The 24,025-nt window shown below is 36.9% G+C and overlaps 1 protein-coding gene across 1 annotated transcript in view; it reads left to right on the top strand.

Annotated features, from left to right (window-relative positions):
* LOC149782800 (GEL complex subunit OPTI-like) overlaps positions 1-16,462 on the top strand; it is a 47,368-nt gene extending 30,906 nt beyond the window's left edge. The window contains exons 3-4 of the mRNA XM_089934313.1: positions 6,243-6,372; positions 15,539-16,462. Coding sequence (XP_089790439.1) covers positions 6,243-6,372; positions 15,539-15,586 — 178 coding nt within the window. The 3' untranslated portion in view covers positions 15,587-16,462. The remainder of the gene's footprint in view (positions 1-6,242; positions 6,373-15,538) is intronic.
* Positions 16,463-24,025: the final 7,563 nt, after the last annotated feature.

The following is a 24,025-nucleotide window of genomic DNA, read 5'->3' as shown; positions in this document are numbered from 1 at the left end:
AATAATGAAATTTCTTATCATCCCTGGGGATATCTTTAAAATGCCAGTTCAAGAATTTTCTGAAACTCGCTTGCCCACAATGGTCTGTATCTGTGAAATCAAGCTCTTTATTTTGCAAAGTATTCTTTTCGCTTTGCTGCCTTGTTATCTTTCATCACAGTTATGAAACAAGTCGATTAATTTACGGTACTTTCTGTTACATACACAATAACATTTATTACAGTGTTCGACTGATCAAATGAAGTGAGTTCAACCAATATATGACTGAGGCCGCTAGATTTTAAGTTAGTCCGATTTTTGTGCCTTTTAACTTTTCTTTTATTCCACCAACTTTTTTATTCAGAAGACATAATTAACGTGATAATGTAAAGGAGGCCAGCTTTTAATTCAGTGCAACAATACAACAAATACTTCTGCAAGTCAGTTATTAAAACACGTTCAGCACTTAATTAAGTTCTCAGAGAAATGCTCATGGACATAGCTGTTATGGTAGATTGATGCATTTTACGTTTAATTACAAGAGGGCACATTGCACTTATGATGATTACACTTAAATTGTACTAAATGATAGGAATTCAGACACAAATTTCATTTGATAAAAAAATTATTTAATTTGTGTTTATTTATTAAAGTACTGCCTCCATTCGGCGTAAGTGTCATTTTCATTGATCAAAATTTCCTTACATATCGTTAATTGCGGTGTGCTAGGAATGTCGTTTTGAAAGAAAATGTAAAAAATGTACGAGTTATTTTTTAATTTGATATTTCATAGTGTTGATTAAAATTTCCATGTCTTATCTACTGTTTTCAACGATAAAACAAGCAAGACATAAAAGTTTCCGTTACCAATTTTGATCGCGATTTTCTTCAAGTTCAAGAAATAGGGATAAATATTTTTGGGTTTAAAAAATGGGATCCTCGCCTGACACCGCATTATAAGTGGGTTCGCAAGTTATCAGGGTGAGAGTTATTGAAGGAGTGGTGTATTTAGCTAATCCAATCAGATTAAATTTATCTAAATGATGAAAATGAACAGATGCCTCTCCAGATTAGAATAATGCTTTATCTCACCTTTATACTGATTCCTGGAAATTGGACAGTGGTGTCTTGCTTGGGGATATGTTCATGGTCAGTCAGCTATTAAAACACATGTCTATGAATGTGCAAGAGGTTGTCTATGCAGTGTTGGTATAACTAACATCATATTGAAAGCTCAGAAATGTTATACACAAATGTATGTCAACTCTTTGACCAGTCTCGGCACACCATAGAAAAATTTATAACTTTTCAAAGATATGTAATTTTAATTGGTCTGATCACCAGTATAAGAGGTGTAAACTTCTGGACTATTCATTTAGCGATTGTTAGTACCAATCTAACGACTCTAGTGGTTAGAATGTCCGCCTCAGATGCGGGAGGTTATGGATTCGAACCCTGGCCAAATCATACTAAAGACTTACAGAAATGGTACTAACACATAACTGCCAACCCTCACGAATTGGGTGTGAATTTCACAACATTTTCAGCGATTCACGGATTCACGCCGCAAGCCAAAAGTTCACGAATTCTCTAATCCTCAATTATTTTAAATCTTTAATAAAATAACCAATTTCCCGTTAAGCGCTAGACGTGATATTCGCAGTTGCCGAAACGGTCCGGTACTGCTGGTCACGATATTAGTAGATCTACAGCCGATTAGTACAGTTGGCCCGGTAGCAAGCATTTTAGCCTATTTTAATCTATATGTATAAGAGTAGTTTTACAAATGCTTTTGAGAGAAACTGGGGCCTAACCGGAATTTTGCTCCGCACATGCATCACCAACACTGATTTGAGTTACCGTTCAGCATTGCATGTAAGATCTTGAAAATGTCTTCACCACCAAGCAAAAAGAAATGTATTACTCAAAAAGTGAAGTTTAATTTGGAATATATCAAAAATTGGCCGTGCATTCTGCCATTAAACGTTGATATTCATCATGCTTTTCGCACTCAGTGTGCCCATCGCAGAGACGATGTGAGGAAGCACGTCGGTTGCAAAAAAACACGTAGAAGTTGGGAAAATTAAGAATTCGCAGATTTCAGCTCTGGAATATATTTTAAACCATTGGCTGAAGACCTGCAGGCTACCAATGCTGAAGCATTATTTGTGAGTTTTCTTGTCGAACACAATCTACCTTTATCAGCTGGAGACCATGCTAAACATTTGTTCTGACAAATGTTCCTGGACTCGAAAATCGCTTCCAAATTTTCCTGTGGATGAACCAAAAATGCATCAGCTCTTGTGCATTCCTCAAAGCAACAATGACAACGAAAGAGTATTTTCTTTAGTGAGGAAAAATAAGACAGACTTTAGGGCCTCTTTAGCTGCAGAAAATTTGTCAGCAATTTTAGTCACCAAGATCAACCAGCAGGCAAAAAGTCGGAACTGTTTAGAAAACAAATTTACGATCAAGCAGTTGAGGAAGTTCAAGTCTACCACGGTATCATGTCTTGATAAATAAATATTTCTGCATATATGTAGTGTTTTAGTTTTATTTTGTGAACTTGATATAGTGTAGTATTGACGGTCAGAGTGGATGTTATTGTCATAGTATTTTTCACGAATTCATGTCCAAATTCACGACTTTTTATCCCTATTTTCACAAATTGTGAGCCTGGAAGGTTGGCAGCTATGCTAACAGCTGCCTCGCTTGGCTCTCAGCATTAAGAGGTTAGTATTAGGACTGTTCGGCCTGGTATCAGGATAATGTGACTGTGTGGGACATCATGCAACATGTTTGTGGCATGATACCCCAGTGCTAGACATCACACTGCAGACATTGTAGCGATACGACTGAATTTTTTTAAAAGCTACATTAAAAATCTAAATCACACACATGCACGACTTTTAAGCAAGTCATTCTTATTCTTGAGGAGTGTTTTAAAGTATTGTCAGGATATTTTATTTACTACTCTGTTTAAAGATACAAGGATGAGTGCAATTGAAGCAGTGAAGAGTAACACAGATTTATATTCTTTAAGTCTCCTGGATTATATCTCATTTTTGGAGTAAATCAATGCAATCTGAATTCTAATGTACAATTGGAGATGATTTACTGCCAAATTATACAAGGTAGGAAAAACATGGGGATATATTTACAGTCTTCTTAATTCACTTGAAGAAACATATGGTATCACACATTTAATTTAGGGTACTTTAAAAAGTGTTTACATTTTTAACCTATAGACCATAAAATTGTGACTACATGTTATTTTTAGATTATATTTTTTGATCAGCTTTTGGCATAATTAAGGTTTATGAGTGAAAAAAATGAGGGTAAATCCAAAAAAGTTCAGTTCTTCTTAAAAAATATATTATTCAAAATACCTTGAGCATAGCTACATATAGCCGTATAATGGTTCAGATAAATTTAATAAATAATTTAAAATTAAGATTAGGAAGTACATATATTTATTTGATCAAAATACACTTTTTGAACAAGAGACTATGACAGTAATGGTATAGTAGTCAGTAAAGCACCGATTCAAGAAAGTGAAACTTTAGTAGTGCTTGTGTTACTGAAAAATCTTAGTTTGGAGCCACAGTATGCAAAAGACATTACCCATGAGCAGTGATAAAATGTACATAATGAACATAGCAGTTTCCAAACTTGTTCCAGCTGGATAAGCTAGTTATGTATATGCCCCATCAGAAGGGGTGTCTCGGCGCTATTCTTATACTGGTGAGGAACAGATTAAGCTCAGAAAAATCAACAGATTAATGCATATACAACTAGATTTAACAGATTTGATGGATTTTGATTTAGATAGAACTTTAACAGAGTGTAGCTGGAGAAAGATGGATGTTGAAGTGTTAGGTATATAGTGAACTATGGCCATTTATTCCGTTTACAATTCGCCCCTTATTTCATAACAAGTGGGTAACACACACACACACACACACACACACACACACACACAACACACACACACACACACACACACGTCAGATAAAATCCTGGCAGCATCTCTGAAGTGAAAGAACTGGAGAAGAAAGTATAGAAGCTAAAGGGCAATGGTTAACATCTGGGCTACAGTGACTTTCTTTTTAAATATCATTTCCCTTTCATATTATATTTATTTATTTCTGAATTGTTTTTGTATTTGTTTCTTGTATTTAAATCAGTAATTTAAGCATAACATTTGGTACCATGAATAGTCATTGAAAACTAAAACCTGGTAATTGAAAAGTCATTGAATTTTCAGCACTCCTGACCTGTATGAACCCTAATAGAATGCTCTTTTATAGAAATTTCTTTAGAATTTTTCTATTTTGGTCCATCTATTTGTTTCTTGATCTATTAAGCTGTGTGTTAAATAATGAACACTGCTCTCAGGTTTTCCTTATACAGCATGAGGTCAGACAGGGTGACCCCCTTTCCTCATGTATATTCCTAATAGCTCTAGATTTTTCAAGTGCTGTTTTTTTATTCTGGATATAAACACTATAAATACTGATAACGCCTATTAACAACTCTGAATGGCTAAGTCAATATGCTGATGATTCAGCTCTCTGTTAGGTGAATGGTGACACTACCAAGAACAATGCTGTAAATATTCTGTATAACTTATCTTGCTACTCAGGACTGAGGGTGAACATTGACAAGACTCCGGGTTGGCTTGGTACAAAAATGGGTTGTGGGAAAGAATTAAGAACATATTACTTGGAATCACTCTGGTTATTTTATGCTTCTTGGAATTCAATTTAATTTGCGCAATGCAGTGTTATTGTAGTGTTACATAGATAACACTAAAGAGAAAATTGAATCATTTAAAACAAATTGTTAACTGGTCTTTTAGAAATCTGTCAACTGTTGGAAAAATCACAGTAATTAAATCTGTAGCCTTTGCCTATGTGCATTCACTGTTTTACTGTATTTCTTCAGCTTCCAAAGGAAATAGTGCAGCATATTAAAACATTCTTTTTTTTAAAACTTAGTGTGTGATGTGTGTGTGTCTGATTTTGATTTTTAATGTAGCTTTAACAATTGCTCATCTAATTGACAGAATTGAAAGGAACATCCTAGTCAGTTACTATCAAGATGGTGGGGTGAAGATGCCACAGTCAGTTTGTCGTGCACTTAAGATCATGTGGGAAAAAATTAATTGATCCACTCAAGTATTTGCAATGGAAACTTCTTATAGACACAATTTTAAAAAAAATATTGTTTTTAAAAGAAAGAAAGTTTTACAGAAGTTTATCAATTTTAAAAGAGGTGTTTTACATGGTTACAATTGAATAACTATCTCACTCCAACGCCATAACAAATTTTTATCGATGCCACTCTTAAATAAGAGGGGCCCCGAGTGGTCTAAAGCGTTCTCCGTTACGGTACACTGCCATCTCACCTCTGTCTGCGTGGGTTTGAGTCTCAGGTTTGGCCAATGTGGGTATGTGAGAAAGCTTGTCAGTAGCTTCTCGTGGGTCGGTGTTTCTTCTTAGGGTATTCCCGGGGTTCTTCCTGCACCATTAATACTAGCTGCCATTTATAGCCTATCATGTGCTTAAAAATGGCATTAAACCCTACAACAACAACATAAATAAGATGGTGTGTTCCTTGCATACGAGTTTATTAAAAGGGTTTAATATCAATATTACTTTTGTAGAATTCCATGAAGTTCTTGATGCAATAACAGTAACTTGGAATACTTGAAATTAGAATCACCACTACATGAAAATATAAATACCTCTGGAAGCAAGACAAAATTGAAAAATCATTTTAACATTATATATGAGGAAAAACAAAAGACTTTAAATTATAAATATATCAGAATGTGCATGAAGATTGGCAATCAGTCTTTTTCCTTCCCTTCTCTGTTATTGAGGATACAGGACCTTAGAGTTTTCAACACAAAATTCTTCCAGTAATTTTCCATACCAATAGTAGATTGTCTAAAATAAAAATCTCTGGATCATCATTTTGTACTAGTTGTAATGAAGCTGAAGAGAATCTGCTGCTTCTGTTTTTTTTATGTCATTTGCAAAAGCAGTATTGATCAATTTTAGGTCAGCTGTAAGAGACTGAGTTAGATTTAAAGGTTTAACGGAAGATGTCGTATTATTTGGAATTAAAGATGCACCATAAGTGTCTGTATACCAAGCTAGCCCCTCCATAACGGGAAAATAATATTGCTGAAAAATTAACATAGGCACGGCACTTTCTTCTTTATGCTGCAATTATACGTTTCCTTATTCTTTCAGATTTTTTGCTATTAATGTTGGAATCACGTACTTATACTACGCAAACTTTCAGAAGATTGATGAAGAAGCATATGGAGGAACATTAGAAATTTTGAAGGAAGGATTGATGACCTCATTTTCTGCATTTTTGGTAAGTTGCGCAGAAAAAAGTTTTACTCCCATTACTGTAATTCAATTTTCCTAGTTTTCATTGGAATTTTATTTTTAGCTGATTGAGAAATAATGATTAACTGCCTTGAACAAATGACTCTTTGACTACTTTAAAAAAATGAAAATTTTGGATTTATTATCAGGAGGTGACTTGATAATTTAGTGAAAAAAATCTGAGATATGATTGTTAATTGTGCCTTGTCATTGTAAACTACGTGTAACTAGTTCTTTTTATTAGATTGTTCCCTTCAAAAAGAGCCAGGAACCATTAGATGAAATAAGACAGCTCACCAGGGACATTTGATTATTTGGATTGTTGTCTGCAAAAAACATTCATCAAACACAGTAAAAACTGTTACGTGTGACCACCTGTCATTTCCAACCACAATCATAAAGCATGGATTGATTTTATTATATAAATGCTCTGTTGTGAATGACCACCTGCTGAACGTGACCAGCAACTGCGATGTCTTGGCAAAATATGCATTTCGACACTACTATGAATGACCGCATCACAAAAAACGATATAATCCACTGACCTTTATTTAATCCATGTAACAACGACCGCTCATTCCATTCTAAAAAAAATAGGTTGGCTACTGATATCAGAAATTTTGTAGGTTTGCTTATAGTGTTTTATAGTTTCTGTTGTAAACCAGAAACTAGAAGTACATGTAGATTATTCCTTAGTCTGGTTCCCTGCTTTGTATGCTCTCTGCATTGTTCTCCACTATTCACATAGTGGAGAGCAAAACAGGGAGCACACAAAGAAGGTAACCAGACTAATTATTCACACACATAGCCTGCTTCCCAGCCTTATCGTAGATCATATGTATGAATAGGACCCAGCATCCCTATGAACGACCGTATCATGAGAACATAGACACCACTGGCCTATATGTAATCCATTGTTACAAGGACCGCTTGATTAGTAACAATTGTTATGATAAAAAACAAACATTAAAATAAAAATAATAATAAAAAAATGGATTGTGGCTACTGGTGATAGATGCAACAGTCTGTAAACCTGGCAAATGTACATATCACAAATTGCCATTGTAGTGGCACAATTGATGTTGTGGTCACATATATTGTTTGTCTTTAGAGTTAATCCATATTGCCTGGGGTGTGAATAAGGTCATTGCCTATTAAACTAGCAAGAGAGAAATGTTTGCGGGATTCGATTGATAGTGTTCAAGACTTGTGATGTGTTTTTTCCCCCAAGATGTTATGTGATTACATCCCAATCAAAGCTGTCATCTATTCAAGTTGGTGCGACTGGGTTACACACTTTGTTTATTTAGTTAATTCCTATTTGTCTTATTTGAATGAAGCCATTCTCTTTTGTCTTTTAGTAAATAGTTCTGTTTCAGGATGAGATAGTTGTTTCCTTTTATTTCCTTAATTGTTAGATATACAATGCAGGTGTATAGATTTTTCATATTTCCCAAAGCCCAGTCAAAACTGTCATTACATTCAATATTACAACTGAGCAATAATGATTTTAACACCTAGAACCTTATTAATAATGGATGAACCTCCAACTAAAATGAAATAAATTTTAAGGCTGGAGAAAATAATTCTTGTAACTGAAAGAAGTGGAAAAGAGCAGACCACTCACAAAAAAGCTGCTTAAACGCCGGTAAAACAAATTTAGGTTGTTGTAAAGGAATACGAGTAAATCAGAAACAATTTCATATGCTAATAAATGTGATCTTCAAATGAAGATGTGATTTTATGTTTAATGATTGAAATATATCTTTATTGCTATATAATTTTGTTTTTAGATGAATGCATACATTATTTTAGCAAGGACTATTAATAATGAATATAATATATGTACAGTGATTTTAGTTATTTTTCTTTAAATTGTTCTGAAACTGGACCATGGAAACTGGTGTTTTTGTACAAATCTGCTATGAGAGACCACCTATCTTGAGAGAATTTTTTTGTTGGCAGAAGGGGTGGTCTGTCATAACAGATTTTACTGTAATGCTGTATTTCTTGCAATATTTGTACCCTCTAATTTTCGGTACACATTTATCCATCAAAATCATAAATAATTATATGTATAATATTTTCCATACAGTTAACTTCATGTTATTTGCTACATCCTTTGAATTTTTGAAACATAATGCACAGTATTTTCAGGAAACAATAATAAATTAAGATTATATATACAATTAATGTATTGTTTTGTTAATTTAGCTCACTATGCCGTAAGTCCAATGGAGCTTGTCATATGGCTTTGTGTTAGTTGTGGGTCATCCATCATGCATCCATCCATCAACAATTGCATGTTACCACTCTTGAGTCCGTATTTCTGATTCAGTTCAATTAAACTTGGACTATGGGCCTAAAACATCAAAATCTTGGACATGCTCAGTAATGAGCAAGATCTATTCATATTAATGAGGGGATCTTTGCACCTCATTGGCTAGCCTTGTTTCCACTCTGGAGGCCATATTTCTGATGCAGTTTTGATTAGACTTGGTATATATGCTTATATCTTTAAGATCTTAGACGAATTCAGTAATGAACAAAATCCTCATGTATTAATGAGCTAATAAAACATCTGATTGGTTGCATCTGTTAACCACTCGAGAGGCTGTATTGTATGATCTAATTTTTATCAGGCTTGGAATATATTCCTATAACATTGAGATCTTGAATGAGTGTGGGTATGAACTGTATACATGCATATTAATGAGGTGACCATTGCATCTGATTGGCTGAGTTTGTTACCTGTCTGGAAACCATTCCTGGCTTGACATTCATAAAACTTGCCTTATGTATTTATATCAAAATCTTGTGCTGATTTTATAATGAACTCGATGGATATTGATCAGATAATTTTAAATCTGATTGGCTGAGATTGTTACCCCTCTGAAAGCCATATTTCTGATCTGATTTAGATTGAGCTTGAAATATGGGCTTATATTCTCAAGATCTTGGGTTGGTTTGATAACAGATGAGATCTACTTATATTAATGAGATATTATTGTATCTGATTGGCTGACCTTGTCACCACTCTGGAGGCCCTGTTTCTCATCAGCCTTTGGTCAGACTTATAATAGGGCAGCTTATTTATTTTATATCATCAGGATTTTAAATGGGTTTGATAATGAGTGAGATTGACACATACTAATGAGATGACCTTGCATCTGATTGGCTGAGCTTGTTTCCCTTTATTTCCCCATATTTCTGATCTGATTTTGATCAAACTTTATATATTAGCTTATACTATTAAGATTTTGTATGGGTTTGATAATGAGGGAAATTCATGCATAATAATTATGCTATCTTGCATTAGACTAGCTGCGCTTATTACTAATCTGGAAGGCATATTTGTGATCTGATTTTGATAAAACTTCGAATATATACTTTTATCATCCTGATTTTTGGACTATTTCATTCATGAATGAGATTGATGCATATTAATGAGGTGATCTTGCATCTCATTCAGTAGAATGAGGACTCCTGAAAAGTGGGGATCCTGGAAGCAAAATTGATAACCCTTCTTTATTATAAAAAAGATCCACACATCATCTGAGATATCTGATCAATCCTGTGAGTAAAGGTTAAATCTGGTACCTAGTGGGACATTAGGAAGAAGTGGTCCTTGCAGGAAATGGTGAGACTTACCTTCCTCCTTAGGGAAAGAAGTCTCTATACACTTTTTCCATTTCCATGGCCTCTTCTGGCACCTTGTAGAAGAATGACGGGTGGAAAGTTGATTTAAACTGGTACTGATTTTGATTGTTTCCCTGTTGAAACCAGTAAAGATGGGAAGCAATGGACCTGTCAGAAACGTAGTTTTTCTTCACGGGTTTAGCTGGGCCTGGTACATGAGCAGTGTTGCTGATTCCTTAAATTTGGAGAGGCCATTGTAAGAATTAGCCCACCAAATAATGTCTCTGGATGGGCAGCGCAGAAAAAGCCATTTGCTGTAATCCAGCAAACCCTTTGATATCTTGAAGGTTGCATTCCTTCTGTGGTGAAGGAGATCTATAGAAAGCACCACATACATGTAGATCACGTGCCTTGATGTCACGGCCATGACCTTTAACAGGCTGCTGGAAACAAAGATTTCCCCCTTCAGCATATTGAAGGAGGCAGTCAAGAAAAGGTTCACATGCAAGGTTATGGTAACTTGTGCTGATGCCTTAATTTAATGTCTAAAGAGCCTTGGTGGAATTTGGGTCCAGGTCCCTGCCGAAATCCCCATTTGGGAATACTCTAATCCAAAGTGGGAAGCGTTAATGGCCAAGTGGGTAAATTGAGCTTGTTACTTTTAAAGGAGACCAGTGGTCAAAACATTTAAGATGGGACTGACCACTCCTTATGCTGTCTCCTTCTTGGGCTTTAAACAATTTGATTCAGCACTCTCTCTATCACTGAGTGAGGGAGCAACAGCATAATCAACTTGGTGAACCTCTCCAAGCTGGTAAGGAACCTAGCCTCTGACAATCCTGGCCTGGAACATAGGTCTGGTGGTAGTAGACAGTAAACCTCATTTATGACCTTAAAGTCCATGTTTCTTCCTCCTCACTCACCTGATCCAGTGGGTGGGATGAAGAAGGTAAACCTAATTGTTGAGAAGGACCACGTTTTTGGGGAACTTGTCAGTGTCCACAAGAATCAACAGTTCTACATCCTGTCTTTGATCTTGGTGATAGCCAGGACTATTTTGTCTCACCTTCTTCCTGATTCTACCTTTGATCCTCTCTCTCTTTCTCTCTGTGGAGAAAAGGATTGGTGATTCCACTCTGTGCTAGAGTTAGCAAGTGGTTGTCCCTCTCACCTTTGGTTAATGAGGCTGGATGAGGTGGGGAAGATCCAGGGTGCCACTGCTCTGCCAATCCATGTAGTCACAGCAAAGCCATCTGTGGTGGCAAGGTCAGAAAAGGAGACATGGCTGAGTCACCACCTGAAAGTGGGAGTCCACAGGCTCAGCAGGGGTTGAAAGGCAGCTTTGGAAAGGGAAGTGTTTTGATCTGATCCCTAGCAATGCTAAAAGAAAATCAATAGTCTGATGCCTGGGGCTCCTCATATTTCAAATTGGGCTTGTTGAAAAAAAATCTAATTTGCCACAGAAAGTTTTGATCGTTCTGATGAAATGCAGAAATGTATTTTCAAGATGCTGACATACTTGCCATAACACGATGCAGTCTGATTAAAATCGGATTGCCACAGTCGTATGTGAAGTGGAGAGCCAAATTTAATCAAATTGTAAAACATGGCATGTCATGCTAAAAAGATGATTTTGTAATGCTCCCAAACATCGTGCCAGTCTTGTTTTGAGAAAGCTAAATTTTCAATTATCTTCAAAAATAGAAAGAAAAAACCAAGCAACTTCAGTGTATGACCAGTCAAGATTGGAGCTGATGTAAGACTATCCTTTGGGCAGTTTATATAGTGGGAATTAAATGGCAAAGAGGTCAGGTACAAACCACCATTTCACATATTACTTAATTGGTTGACAAAAGCTTGCAAGATGTGTTTGAAAACTTCAGTAGGTGAGCCCATTGTGCTAATTTGCATAGGTAAGATCAGGAAGTGGAACAATCTGATATTGTTAAATCAGAGAGATACTTGATGCATGTAGGAGACGAAAAGGTATTACATATTATTGCCTTGAATGAGAATGGTTAAGCCATATGTATTATATTTTTAACAAACTTGTGAACAGAGGAAACGTTTTTTGGATGTCCGACTTAACTGCTTGTACAAAATGCAAAGCATGATCATTTTAGTTGTCGGAATAGCGTTCACGTGTGATTAATTTAGAAAGCATTGAGCTATCAGCAACAAAGATAAATTTCAGAACTCGTGGTCCATTTGGTCTCTAGTAAGTGTAACGATAAAAACTAATGACACATTACCTTAAAAAATACCCATTGAACCATATTTGAATTTTTATTTTTATTGTTGCAGTTGTAATGCCATGTGACCAATAATATTTTAATAAAGGAGAAATTGTGGGCATATGGAAATTTAAATCTGGGCTTGTGGAATTTCATTCAAGGCTAGTGATTCTATTTAAGTCACCAGCCTGGGCCTCTCTCTAAAAATATTTTTCTTTATGCACTGCCTTAGCCTCAGACTGGTTCTCAAAACTCTTGAATACGTTTCCATGAGATTTAATTGAAACAGAAAGAAATGGGGATATTAAATTGATCCCTCTTCTAGACCATTCATCTAGGCTTGGTAGCTGGTCTGAAGACTGATGTCCATTGGTGCTCAGGATTCCTTGCTCAGCAACCATTGCCCATTGCTGTGTAATCAGACAACCAAGGCTGCAAATGGAAGATTGGCACCATATGCCATTCCAGATGCAGTCTTTCCAGTGACCCTAGATTTTCCTACTTAGTCCTTTTTTGTAAGACTCCCGATGTTTTCTTACTTTTTCCATAATAGCTCTACTATCCCTTATATTTTTCCTTTTTTTTTTTTTATTAAGACATTGATAACACACTGAATGATTATTCATAGTGAAGTCAATTCAGATAGTCTCTGTGATGTAAGTGCATGTTTAAGAAGATAAAGTCACCTTGGACTTGAGTATGTATGTGTATTTATTTGATAGCACCTCAGCACAATAATGTCTATATTGTGCCAATCAAAAGTAATCATGCATATGTGTGTGTGTGTGTGTGTGTATGTATTAGTGTTTAAGGGTATCTCAGAACAGAAATGGCTATAAAATGACAATGAGTAATTACAAAAAATATTTTTATGGAGATAAATCCTTTCAAATAAATGCTAACTTGAAGTACAGTGTAAAAGATCAAAGGCAAATTGTTAAAATTTCAGTAAAATATACCCAAAAGATAAGAAGTTTAAAATCCTATTAATGTTAAAAAACGGGGAGCTAGCATGTGAATAAGAGCATGCATTTGTTCAAGATTACGAGGGTATGTGAAGTAAAAGTTTTATTTGTGCAGAAAATTACATAAATTTAAAACTGTTTTTCACTGTAATATATCTATATTTTACCCTACTTCTTGGGTCCATGAGTGGCCAAGTGGTTCAGAGGAGCTCACCATTATGGATCACTGCCATCTTACCTCTGTCTGTATGTGTTTGACTCTTGGGTTCAGCCAGTGTGGGTATGTGAGAAAGCTTGCCAGTAGCTTCTCATAGGTTGGTGGTTCTTTCCAGGGTTTTCCCAGGTTCTTCCTCCACCATTTATACTGGCCACCATGTATAGCCTATCTTGTGCTGAAAAATGGCATTAAACCCTACAAGAACAACAACCCTACTTCTTCACAAAGGGTTGTTGAAAGGACTGCATGTTTTCAGTGCTTGGTGCCCAGTATCCAGAGCCCAGGACCCTGTGACCCTGTGGATAGTACTCAGTGATTGGTGCCTAGTACCTGGTACCTGGTAACCAGTTAGTCCATCTATAACTGTAAATAGATATGTCCTGGTGACTGATACCAGGTGACCTGGTGCCTGGTGACAAATCTGAACTGACTGTCATTGGACACACTACATGGTGACCTGTTACCCGGTCCTCTATGACCGGTCAGATGATGTAGACCTTATTGGAGAGTATGTGACCAGGAACTTGACTGTAAGAAATGAGACCTTGATTTAATCCAATGTCTAATAGTGCATGATGGAGATTACACTTTTATTGTGTAGGGAATGCTGGACTTGCTGTTTTGGGCTGGTGACTTCCCTATACCAGTAGGCACTGAAGATTCCTCCATCAGTGATCTCCCCTTAGTTGAAGCTGATGACTAGCGAACATCAGATACTTCATTGAATCAGGTGACTTATGTACACCTAGAAGTGATGTCACTGAAGCAGGCAACTTCTGTACACCAGGAAGTGCTATCCCCGAACTCATGGGGAACAGAGAGCCTCTTAAGAAGATGAGAAAGAGGTGAGACCATTCTTGTGGGCCTGGTGAATTTCATCCAGGTCCTAAACCTTGTGTCACAAACAGTAGGTGGTACAGTCATAAACTGTGCATGTAAGAAGGGTGGTTTGAGTGTCCCATGCTGCCTTTATATGCCCACATTTGCCAGTACCTTGATGCATTAAGGTTAGTGTTAGATGGATGAATGGATAAACATCACAAGTAAAATACTCCACCATTATTATTATTAAATTAAAATTTTATGTTGAGTCATTATTGAAAGGAAGTATATAAATACCACAATGTGCAGAAACAACAGAAGGATAGGAAATACTCTGACACTAGATACTATAGAGCAGTGGTGCAACATCCCCCAGGCCGCGGGCCGGATCTGGCCTTTGAATGTGTTGTTCTGTCTGGCCCTCAGGGCAAATTAAAACAGCAATGAAATCTGGCCCATGAACAGTAATTTTATTAAAGAAATTAGTGTTTGTGGCCCTCGAGTTGTCTTAGAAAATGCAATCTGGCCCTTGGCCGAAATAGGTTATGCACCCCTGCTATTGAGTGATGAACACAAGAAGCACTGCTAAACACTAGTAGTGTACTCATAACCCTAAAATTCAATGAAAATGGACACAGATATACAAAAATAAAGAAGGGACCCAGGTTTTTTTAAATAATAAATTCAACATACAATTATGAGCAAGATGTCTAAATTGACAAAATGTTGAGCATCTTGACACACACACATACATGTGTGAAGTCCAAGGAAAGGAAGGAAGATACTCTGTGTGTTGGAAGTGGACACTTGGGTATCAGACTTGGCTCATGGTTTATTTTAATGTTTTTTTTATTCTCTGCTGACATGAGCACCAGGAAAATGCACATCAATGCAGTAATAGCCCATAATGTTATTAAAATATTTTAGCCAAATTGCATAAAATTTTCACATTATAGCTTTAAATCAGTTGCAATTTACAGTTCAGTGGCAGATGAGGTTCTGTGGAGTTTGTGGTTGGATGCACGAGGAAGAAAAACCGTTTGAATTTTTTTTTTACACCTGCCATATGGTGGAGTATTTTATTTTATGATGTTTGTCCGTTCGTCCATCTGTTACAAATTTTAGTGAGTCCAGTTTTAACCATGTAAAGTTACCTAACTTAACTGATCACGTACCTCGGTCACTGAGTGTGGAGGGCTTGCAATTAAGGTATTAAATATGGTATATAATGTGCCATTCATGATAATTTTGCTAACTATTTTCTTTTCTTTGCAGGTTGTATGGATAATATTTTACTCTAGTCTTCATGCAGACACCACGTAGCACATGATGCAGATGCCACATAACATTTCATGCAGGAACCACATACCACTACATGCCGAGTCCACAAAATGCCTTATGCAGAGATCTCAGAGCCCAAATCAAGTTATACATCATCCGCAGAGTTTTATCTTCATCATTAAGGCTTATGTAGTCCTTGACAGAATAAGAAATGTCAAACACTGAATAATAATAGTAACTTGAATGCAAGACCTATGCCATGTCTTTTCTTGCAGAGAGGAAAATTTCACAATAATCATCATTTAGATTACTAGACTTTCCCGGCTTCTATTGATTCTTCCTTCTGTATTCTTGTACAACATATGAAACTTAAATACATGGATACCACACTATTTATACACGATGCTTTTGGGGATTTTGTATCTCCCTAGGCTGGCTGTAAAAATTTCATTTTTTGCTAGAGTTTGGTGAAAGATGAAAATGACCTGTTATGCTGGATACTAGCCACATATATTGAGTCGTAGTTATGGCTTTTATGAAATGAATTCTAGATTGTTTTAAATACTATAGCAGAAATTAACAAGATGGTATAAAGTAATGAAAACACCATAATGTCTTTCTTACATACCAACTGTGGATCGCATTTTTTTATTTTAAATCTGGATGTCAGCAAGTCCTGCAAAAGTTAAGGTCAAATTTGAGGGTCATTTATATTTATATAAAATGTATCATTAGAGATGTTAAAATTTATTGTAAAATGTCTTGTTCATTTGAGGCTCAAGTATTTGCTGAATGGCAAGCAGTAATATATCAATGTATTGTGTAAGTAGATAATTTTCAGGACATATAATTTGATGTGCTGGTCACAGATTAGTTACCTTTCATCTAAGTTTGGGCACATTAAATTACATCACTTTATATTAAGTTTTAACTTTTGTGTACATCTGTTCTGGAGAAATGCATTTGAATATCAGTAATTCCATACCTGTTGCTACTTGCATAGCTAGCACTTTTCCAGGTTAAAAATAGCCTGACTGTATGAGAGGAATTCATCCTACCATTGGGGATAATCAAAAGATATTAGAAAACTGGATCTATCTTGGGACACCCTGTACTTTTGATGGTCACTCATATTCCTTTAATTCTTTTCTTGGTGCATGGCTACACTGACAGCACTGTCGATTTCCAAGAAGGTTGTCATTGCTTTGAAGATTAATGAGCAAATATCTATTAGTGGTATATTCTTATTAGACTTTTGGTTATATCCTAGTCAAGTTATTGCATTTGTAAATCTGTCCATTGTATATGCTTTGCTTTTTAGCCTTTTTTATCCCCATAGTGGTGTTGCTGATAAAGCAGTTTGGTTGTGCCTTTTTTCCTTGCTAAATTTTCATAATTAGCATTGCTAGTTGATGTATTTTGTGAATCTTACCTATTCTTGTTACAGATTCACCAAGCTTTATATTATTATTCATTATGAATCATTCTAATTTACATTCCTTTATTGTGAATTTAGCTATTTTTATATTTGGTAAAGCAGGTCACACACCTTTTTTCCTTCATATTACATGCTGTCGAACACAGGTTCAACTGTTTTCAAAGTTTAGTTTTGGATAGCTTCCTTCATTGTTACCTATTATATTAGAAGTCATACCTACTGTTATTTTGATAATTTTAGTTGTCCGTAGCTTTCATTAAAGCCTGCTTGACATTGTTATGTTGTATATGTTTTTCTGTTATAGGCTTCTTTTTCTTTTCCTGAAATAAATTTAATAAATACATGTATATATATGTTAGTAAGAGGTCCCAGGTAGGTGTCTACATTATCGTAATTAGCATAAACTTAGTCTAGGCATTCCTTATGTTACTTTTAGTGGCATAGAAGTTTTTGTAAATAAAATCATAAGCTGGAGACAATTTCTAACTACGACATGATTGGCTGCGGTGATAGAAAATCATTAATATGACACCCACCCACTTGCTTTTCTTGTACTCGCTCTTTTCGACTAGGACAGAGACAGAGTAATGACCCCCAATTGAATTGGCAACCCGTTTCCCTCTTATCCCTGTAAATCCCTAAAAACTTTTTGTGTCCATGGCTAAGAATAGTCTGTTAGCTCCACTGGAGGAGTCAGGATAAAGATATCCTTTGTGTCCTCTTTGATGGGGGGCCCGGGTGGTCGAGTGGTCTAAAGTGCTCTCAGTTACGGATCACTCCCTCACCTCTGTCTGTGTGGGTTCGAGTCTTGGATTCGGCTAATGTGGATATGTGAGAAAGCTTGTTAGCAGTTTTTCAGTGGTCGGTGGTTTTTTCCCAGGTTATTCCTCCACCATTAATACTGGCCGCCATGTATAGCCTATCGTGTGCTGAAAAATGGCAATAAACCCTACAACAACAAAAAAAAATCCTCTTTGATGCACATTAATTTGAAGCATAACAGTATGCAATGGTACCCCTCCCTTCTGGTCTCCTGCTTCATTGTACCCATTGGATAAGGTGGCAGAGGAGGAAGAGAGCTGGTCTTTAAGTAAAGCAGTAAACATAGTTTACTGCCTCTTGTTCAGTGACCTGTATTCCAAACCTTCAGGTTCCAGTGACTCTACAATTCTCTCCAGTTTGGAAAAAACTTCTGGGTCAAACTATAAATCAGGTCTCTTGTTGCTTTCTTACTCTGTCCTGATTAAGGACCTCTTTCATTGATTTAGCAAGGGTAAAGACTTTGTAAGACAATGGAGGTGTGGTCCTATGAGGTCCATACCCCTTCATGGTGCACTAAACCTCACACCTTGGATGCTGAAGTGTCTCATTGGAGCATTTGTATGGGGATCTGAGCTCGCCTTCCTAGTCTAAATGGTTAGGTCAGTAGTAATTGTAGACTTGCATGCTGACCTCTTTTCAGCAGCCTTTTTTTCAGCCTGCTAAAAGAGGAATTTCTGTCAGCAGTAACTCTTATTTGTTGTCTAGAAGCATTTGCATTCTCCACCTTCTGCAGGGATGATGCTTTGGACATGTAGGGTCCGTCCATTTATTACGTACACATGAAGGTGGGAGGGGAGTTAACCCAAATGCATATGCTTGTGTATAGGGATGGTCTACTGATAATGTAAGTACGCATAGGAAAGGGTATGTGTGTGAAACCTCAATAATAATTTGTCTAATACGTAACCTGTTCGATACATAACAGTCGGCTTTTGAATTTTAGTGGACACTAGACAAACTTTTTAAAGTTACGCAGCTTATGTCTTTGATGCAGCCAGACATTCAACATCAGTGGACTATCTGTTCTTTTAAACACATTAATTTTATTAATCCTTGATCGTTTATGCGTGGATTAAATATAGGTCGTTCTGTAGAATGCGTATGTATGCATGTGGGTGGATAAGGAAAGTATGTATGTGTACAGGGAGGGGTGAGGGGTCAAGCTTTGCCAGATTTTTGTGTACGTACTAAATAGATGTCCCCTTACAAGGCTTGAACACAGTAAGAACCTTCTGAGGGCTGTCCGCCTTCCCCCAACAGCAGCATAATCTACTGCTGGCTCTTTGAAACCATCCAAGAAGTGAAATCATCTTGACTGCCCACAAAGCTGAGCAGCCTCATTCAAAGCAACACCCCTATCTCAAGGCTCTTACTTGACAGGGTGGCTCATAAAAAAGGTTCACTGCAAAGGCCCAGGGGAGAAGTTCCTGTGCCCTTCCACTTTTCCAAAGGACAAGGGTGGACAGCCTTAGGGACTTTCTAACTCTTCTGCAGAGTTTACATCTTCCATTGGTTCCATTTTTCATAGGCTTGATCTGGTGTAACAATTGAATCCTTTTCTATAATAAAAGATGGTTACTAGCTTTTTGATTTTGGGACCTCCCTCCTCTAGTAATGTCCCTTGTGTTCTTTTGCAAGTTAAATCTGGTGCACTTAATGGTTCACTCCCTTCTTCAGAAAGATGCAGTAGAGACGATGTTAAATGACCAGTCTCAGACCTTCTACTCCTATATTTTCTTTGTTCATGGTTATAGGAGTAATCACAGCGCATTTAAAGTTACTAGGTATCCCAATCCTTTAATTTCTTTGATGTTGATGTAGTTTATGCCATTTTTCAGCACAAGATAGGCTATACAAGGCAGCCAGTATAAATGGTGGAGGAAGAAAACTGGAAAGAACCACCGACCCACGAGAAGCTACTGACAAGCTTTCTCACATACCCACATTGGCTGAACCTGAGACTCAAACCCACACAGACAGAGGTGAGATGGCAGTGATGCATAACGATGAGTACTTTAGACCACTTGGCCACTCGTGGGCCCCCTTGATGATTGGTTGATCCACAATGGCCATCTAGAGTCCCTCAGACTAGAAGTTTCTCACTTTTATTCCATAGTGAGGAGGCTGAGCCTTTGCCAAATTTAGATAAATCAGAACTCAAGATTTTTTCTAGGTGGGGATGAATTTCCTCAATGAAAAGGAGATTAATTGGTGTCCCTCGGGACAGAGTAGACAAAATTCTGTCCCATGTTGTTTGCTCATCTTTTTCTCTCCCTGCTGGGGACCTTGAACTTCACAGCAGACCTGGTTACCCTAGGCAGGCTGCACTTATGTCCTCTCTAGTTTTTGGCTCTCAGTGCTGTGGAAATGGCACTGGGACCTATTGAATGTTCCAGTTCTTCTGGGCCCAGGATTTTGACCATCATCTGGGCAAATGGGACATGTGCCCTTACCCCCTACCTGGTCACAGAGATGTCTGATTAAGGTTCTTGGTCCTGAGAAGAATGTACCCTCCACATCAACAATTTGGAAATGAGGGCAGTGTTCTTGGTTCTTCGTGAGTGCATCCACCAGTTAAGAGGTTGCTGCATGTTGGTCTCTGACAACAACACTGTGGTTGTAGCACACCTTGGAAGAAAAGGATGCACACATACATACGCATGGAGATTTGGAACCTCCTTTGCTAGGCTACATTAGAAGGAATTACCTTCTGGGTTTGCCACATTCCTGAAAAGAAAGTTTGTTTCTGCAGACAGTCTGTCAAGGGAAGGGAAGATAGTTCTCATGGAATGGTTACTTGTCCAATCTGTAGCAGACTACCTGTTCTGACTTTGGGGGACTCGTCTTTTGGTTTTGTTTGCTCCTGAGCTAAACAACATGCTCCCATTTATGTTTCTTCCATCACCATTCAGAGGGCCTGGGCAGTGGACACTTTGAGCCTAAAGTGGGATTGTCTATGTCTTATATTTTCCCATCTTTCAGGATGATCCTGGAGTTATGCTCTCGACTGCTCAGCCTATTTTGGTTGCCTCTTGTGTCCCAAAGCAATTGTGGTTCAGCAGCATTCTTGATCTGCTGCTGGTGGACCATTCCAGGAGGAGGAGGATCTCCTGTTACAGCACAGGGGCTCTGTCTTTCACAGCAGCAGCTCACAGATCCTCTACTTCCATGCTTGTCTCAAATGATCTCTTAGCCAAGACATGTTTTTGTTTAAGGTTGCCATGTGCATCATTCAGTCAAGGAGACAATCTACATCTAAGGTGTATGGTGCCAAATGGAGAATCTTTTGTGATTGGTGTAGTAGAAAAAGTCAGTCCTAGTCATTCCTCTGTGAGATCAATGGCCAATCATCTTCTCTTCTGTTTCAAGAGAAACAATTCTCTTTTTCCACTATTAAGGGCTATTGCACAGCCATTTCCAATACTTTAAAACTTTTTTTTAAGGCCATGCAGTTGAGACATATTTCGACATAGCACACCTTTTAGTATTTTGAGCTGCAAAGACCATTGTATTGCTGTCTAATGTCAATCAAAATGGAATTTTTCTGATGTCTTTTCATTTCATAATAAACCCCTCTGTAAGTCTTTGGGTCAAGCTTTCTTCGAGTACTTTACCCTCAAAATTGTCTTGTTGCTTGCCTTAGTGTCTGCGAGACGGAGTGAGCTTCATGCCATATTCATTGAACAGGGCTGTTTCAGGTTCAGTGGGAATTATGAATTAGTTTTGACATTCAGATTTTTTTAAAGCAAAAACAAGTTTCCATTCGTTGCTCCACTCCTGATTGAGAATTCCCATTTTAGTTGTATTGCTTATGGGATGATCAAGATATACTGTTGTATACAGTTAGGGATATATGTTTTTTCTTGGAAGTCACTTAAGGTAGAAAAACGGGTAGGAAACAGTTTTTCCTCCCCATTAAAGTTTCAGCTGATATTTAAGCTTCTAGCATTCTAGGTGGATTGCATTAACTATCAAGAGAGCTTATCAGACCGTTATCAATTGGGACGTGTCTTTCATGAAAATTACAGGATTTAGCCATTGCTGCCTCATGGGCCTGTCCAACTCGATCGTCTTTGGAGGATGTGATGAAGGCTGCATTTTTGGCCCACTCACATTACTTTCTCCTCCCTTTATGACTTTATTTGTTAGGCCACCAAAGTGAATGCTCAATGGGCCCAAATGTCACCACTCTGAATGTGGCCCAGGCAGACTCCATTATTTCTTGGCCTACGTGAGGGTGAGTGTTTCTTGTGTTTTTTTTATTTGCCATTTGTGGTTTTATCAACCTCCCACCAAACTGACAAATTCAGCCATGCAGTAGCAAGGTATGGTATTACTGATATTAAAATGTAATGTTTGGGGTGTGTGTGTAAAACTAATTTAATGAGGTTATACTTACCTGTTCCCTACTCCCACCCTGCATTGATGTCCCACTAAATTAGGCTTCTTCCTAGAAAAGAATGATAGGAGTACACATGACCATCAAAAAGTATGGGGTTTCCCCAGCTGCACTCTAGTGTTTTGGAATCTTGTTTGCTCTAATGGGATGACTAATTCTCATTATATGCCTGCCAAAAGGTGAAGCAAGTATTGTTGATATTTGTCTGTGTCTGTCTGTCTGACTCACTTTTTTATTTAAAGACAATAACTTTAGGTTTACTCCTTCTGTCTTTAACAAACTTTAAAGATGTCATGCACTTGGGATACGAAAGATACCTATTGATTTTGGGGTTAAAAGAAAGAAAAAGTTTCTGCACAACTTAAGTTTAACATCACAGGCTGAGATCAAACTTTGTGATTGCTTGCACTTTGGAATAAAAAGGTCAAATATCAAGGTCACTGTGACTGAAAGAATAAATAATGGTACAGCACAATAATTGTAGTTTTACATCACAGACCAGAACTAAACTTGGTGAGTGGCTTGTGCTTGAAATAAGGAAGAAGCCTATTTTGTTTTGCAGTCAAAATGTCAAAGGTTAAGCTCTGAAAAAGTGGAGCAGGAAGAAAGAGAGATATTGAAGTGTTTAGGTAAATACTGAACTATGACTGTTTCCTCCTTCACCTCCACTCGTTCCTTTTCTACTCTCCCCTTCTTTTGGTGGCAGTGAAGTCCACCTTAAGATAAAATCCTGGCATCTCTCCTTAAATTGTACATGGGGAACAAATGTTAGAATTTCTCTTTTTTTATGCAGAGATGAATGTGCTGATGAAATAAATAAAATCAGTACAGAGTCAGCGGGGGGGGGGGGGGGGGCAGATTTCAAACATCTCAGGTTCATCACCTTGTATAATATTTTTAAAAAAATTATAGAACAGGATTGGGTGTTTTCAGTAGTTTCCCTTTTTCAGTAACAAATATTAGTACCTCTGGCTGTTGCAGTCTTTTGCATCTGCAGGAAGTTCATTGTGATCATGGTTCCCATGCTTTTCTAAAGATAAATTTCCAGGTCATTTCTAGGGTTTTTCCAGGATGAAATTAATTTTTTCAAGTTTACATATGACCATTACTGAACGGAATTAAAGAACATTTTGGATTATAAAACATGCATTTTCTAAATCGAAAGATGGTTTTCTTTCAAGACTCTCCAAAACATCTAAGCCAGAAAAGATGATCATGTACAAAACCACAAAATGTATCGCACAAAACAAGTTTAATTATATTCCTATAAAATGGCATGTAAAGTCATTTCAATGTACAAAATAAAAATTCTAAGTTTATTTTGCTGACCTGCAATTAATGTTGCTAAGTGGGAACAACATAATGAACATAAATTAGTTTTGTTCCTTTTAAACCTATAATTCTAAAGAATTTTATATATATATATATATATATATATATATATATATATATATATATATATATATATATATATATATATGCATCTTATAAAAGTAAACATTTCATATTACAGTATATAAAAAATAACCGCAAATAATTAGAATCTTGTCTTGCAGCGAAGAGAGTTTAACCCTGAATTTATCTGTGCCAATAAAATCCCAAACAAGATTTTTCAAACAACCTAATATCCTTAAGACGATCTGGTTAAAAATCCATCATTTAAAAAATATTTTCAAATGGGTTGATTTAAATTTGACAAAAGACCTTCAAAATTATAAACTGTTGTATAAACAAGGACTGAATTTTCTGTAAAATCAACTTGACTTCTTGTAATTCATTAAACCAGTCCCCAAACCTGTATTGATACAGGGGTTCAAATCAT

Source organism: Sinohyriopsis cumingii, chromosome 15 (genome assembly GCF_028554795.1).
Source record: "Sinohyriopsis cumingii isolate HCF-2022 chromosome 15, ASM2855479v2, whole genome shotgun sequence".
NCBI lineage: Eukaryota > Metazoa > Mollusca > Bivalvia > Unionida > Unionidae > Sinohyriopsis > Sinohyriopsis cumingii.
The sequence above is the reverse complement of the archived record's forward strand: the minus strand, read 5'-3'. Positions and strand labels throughout refer to the sequence as shown.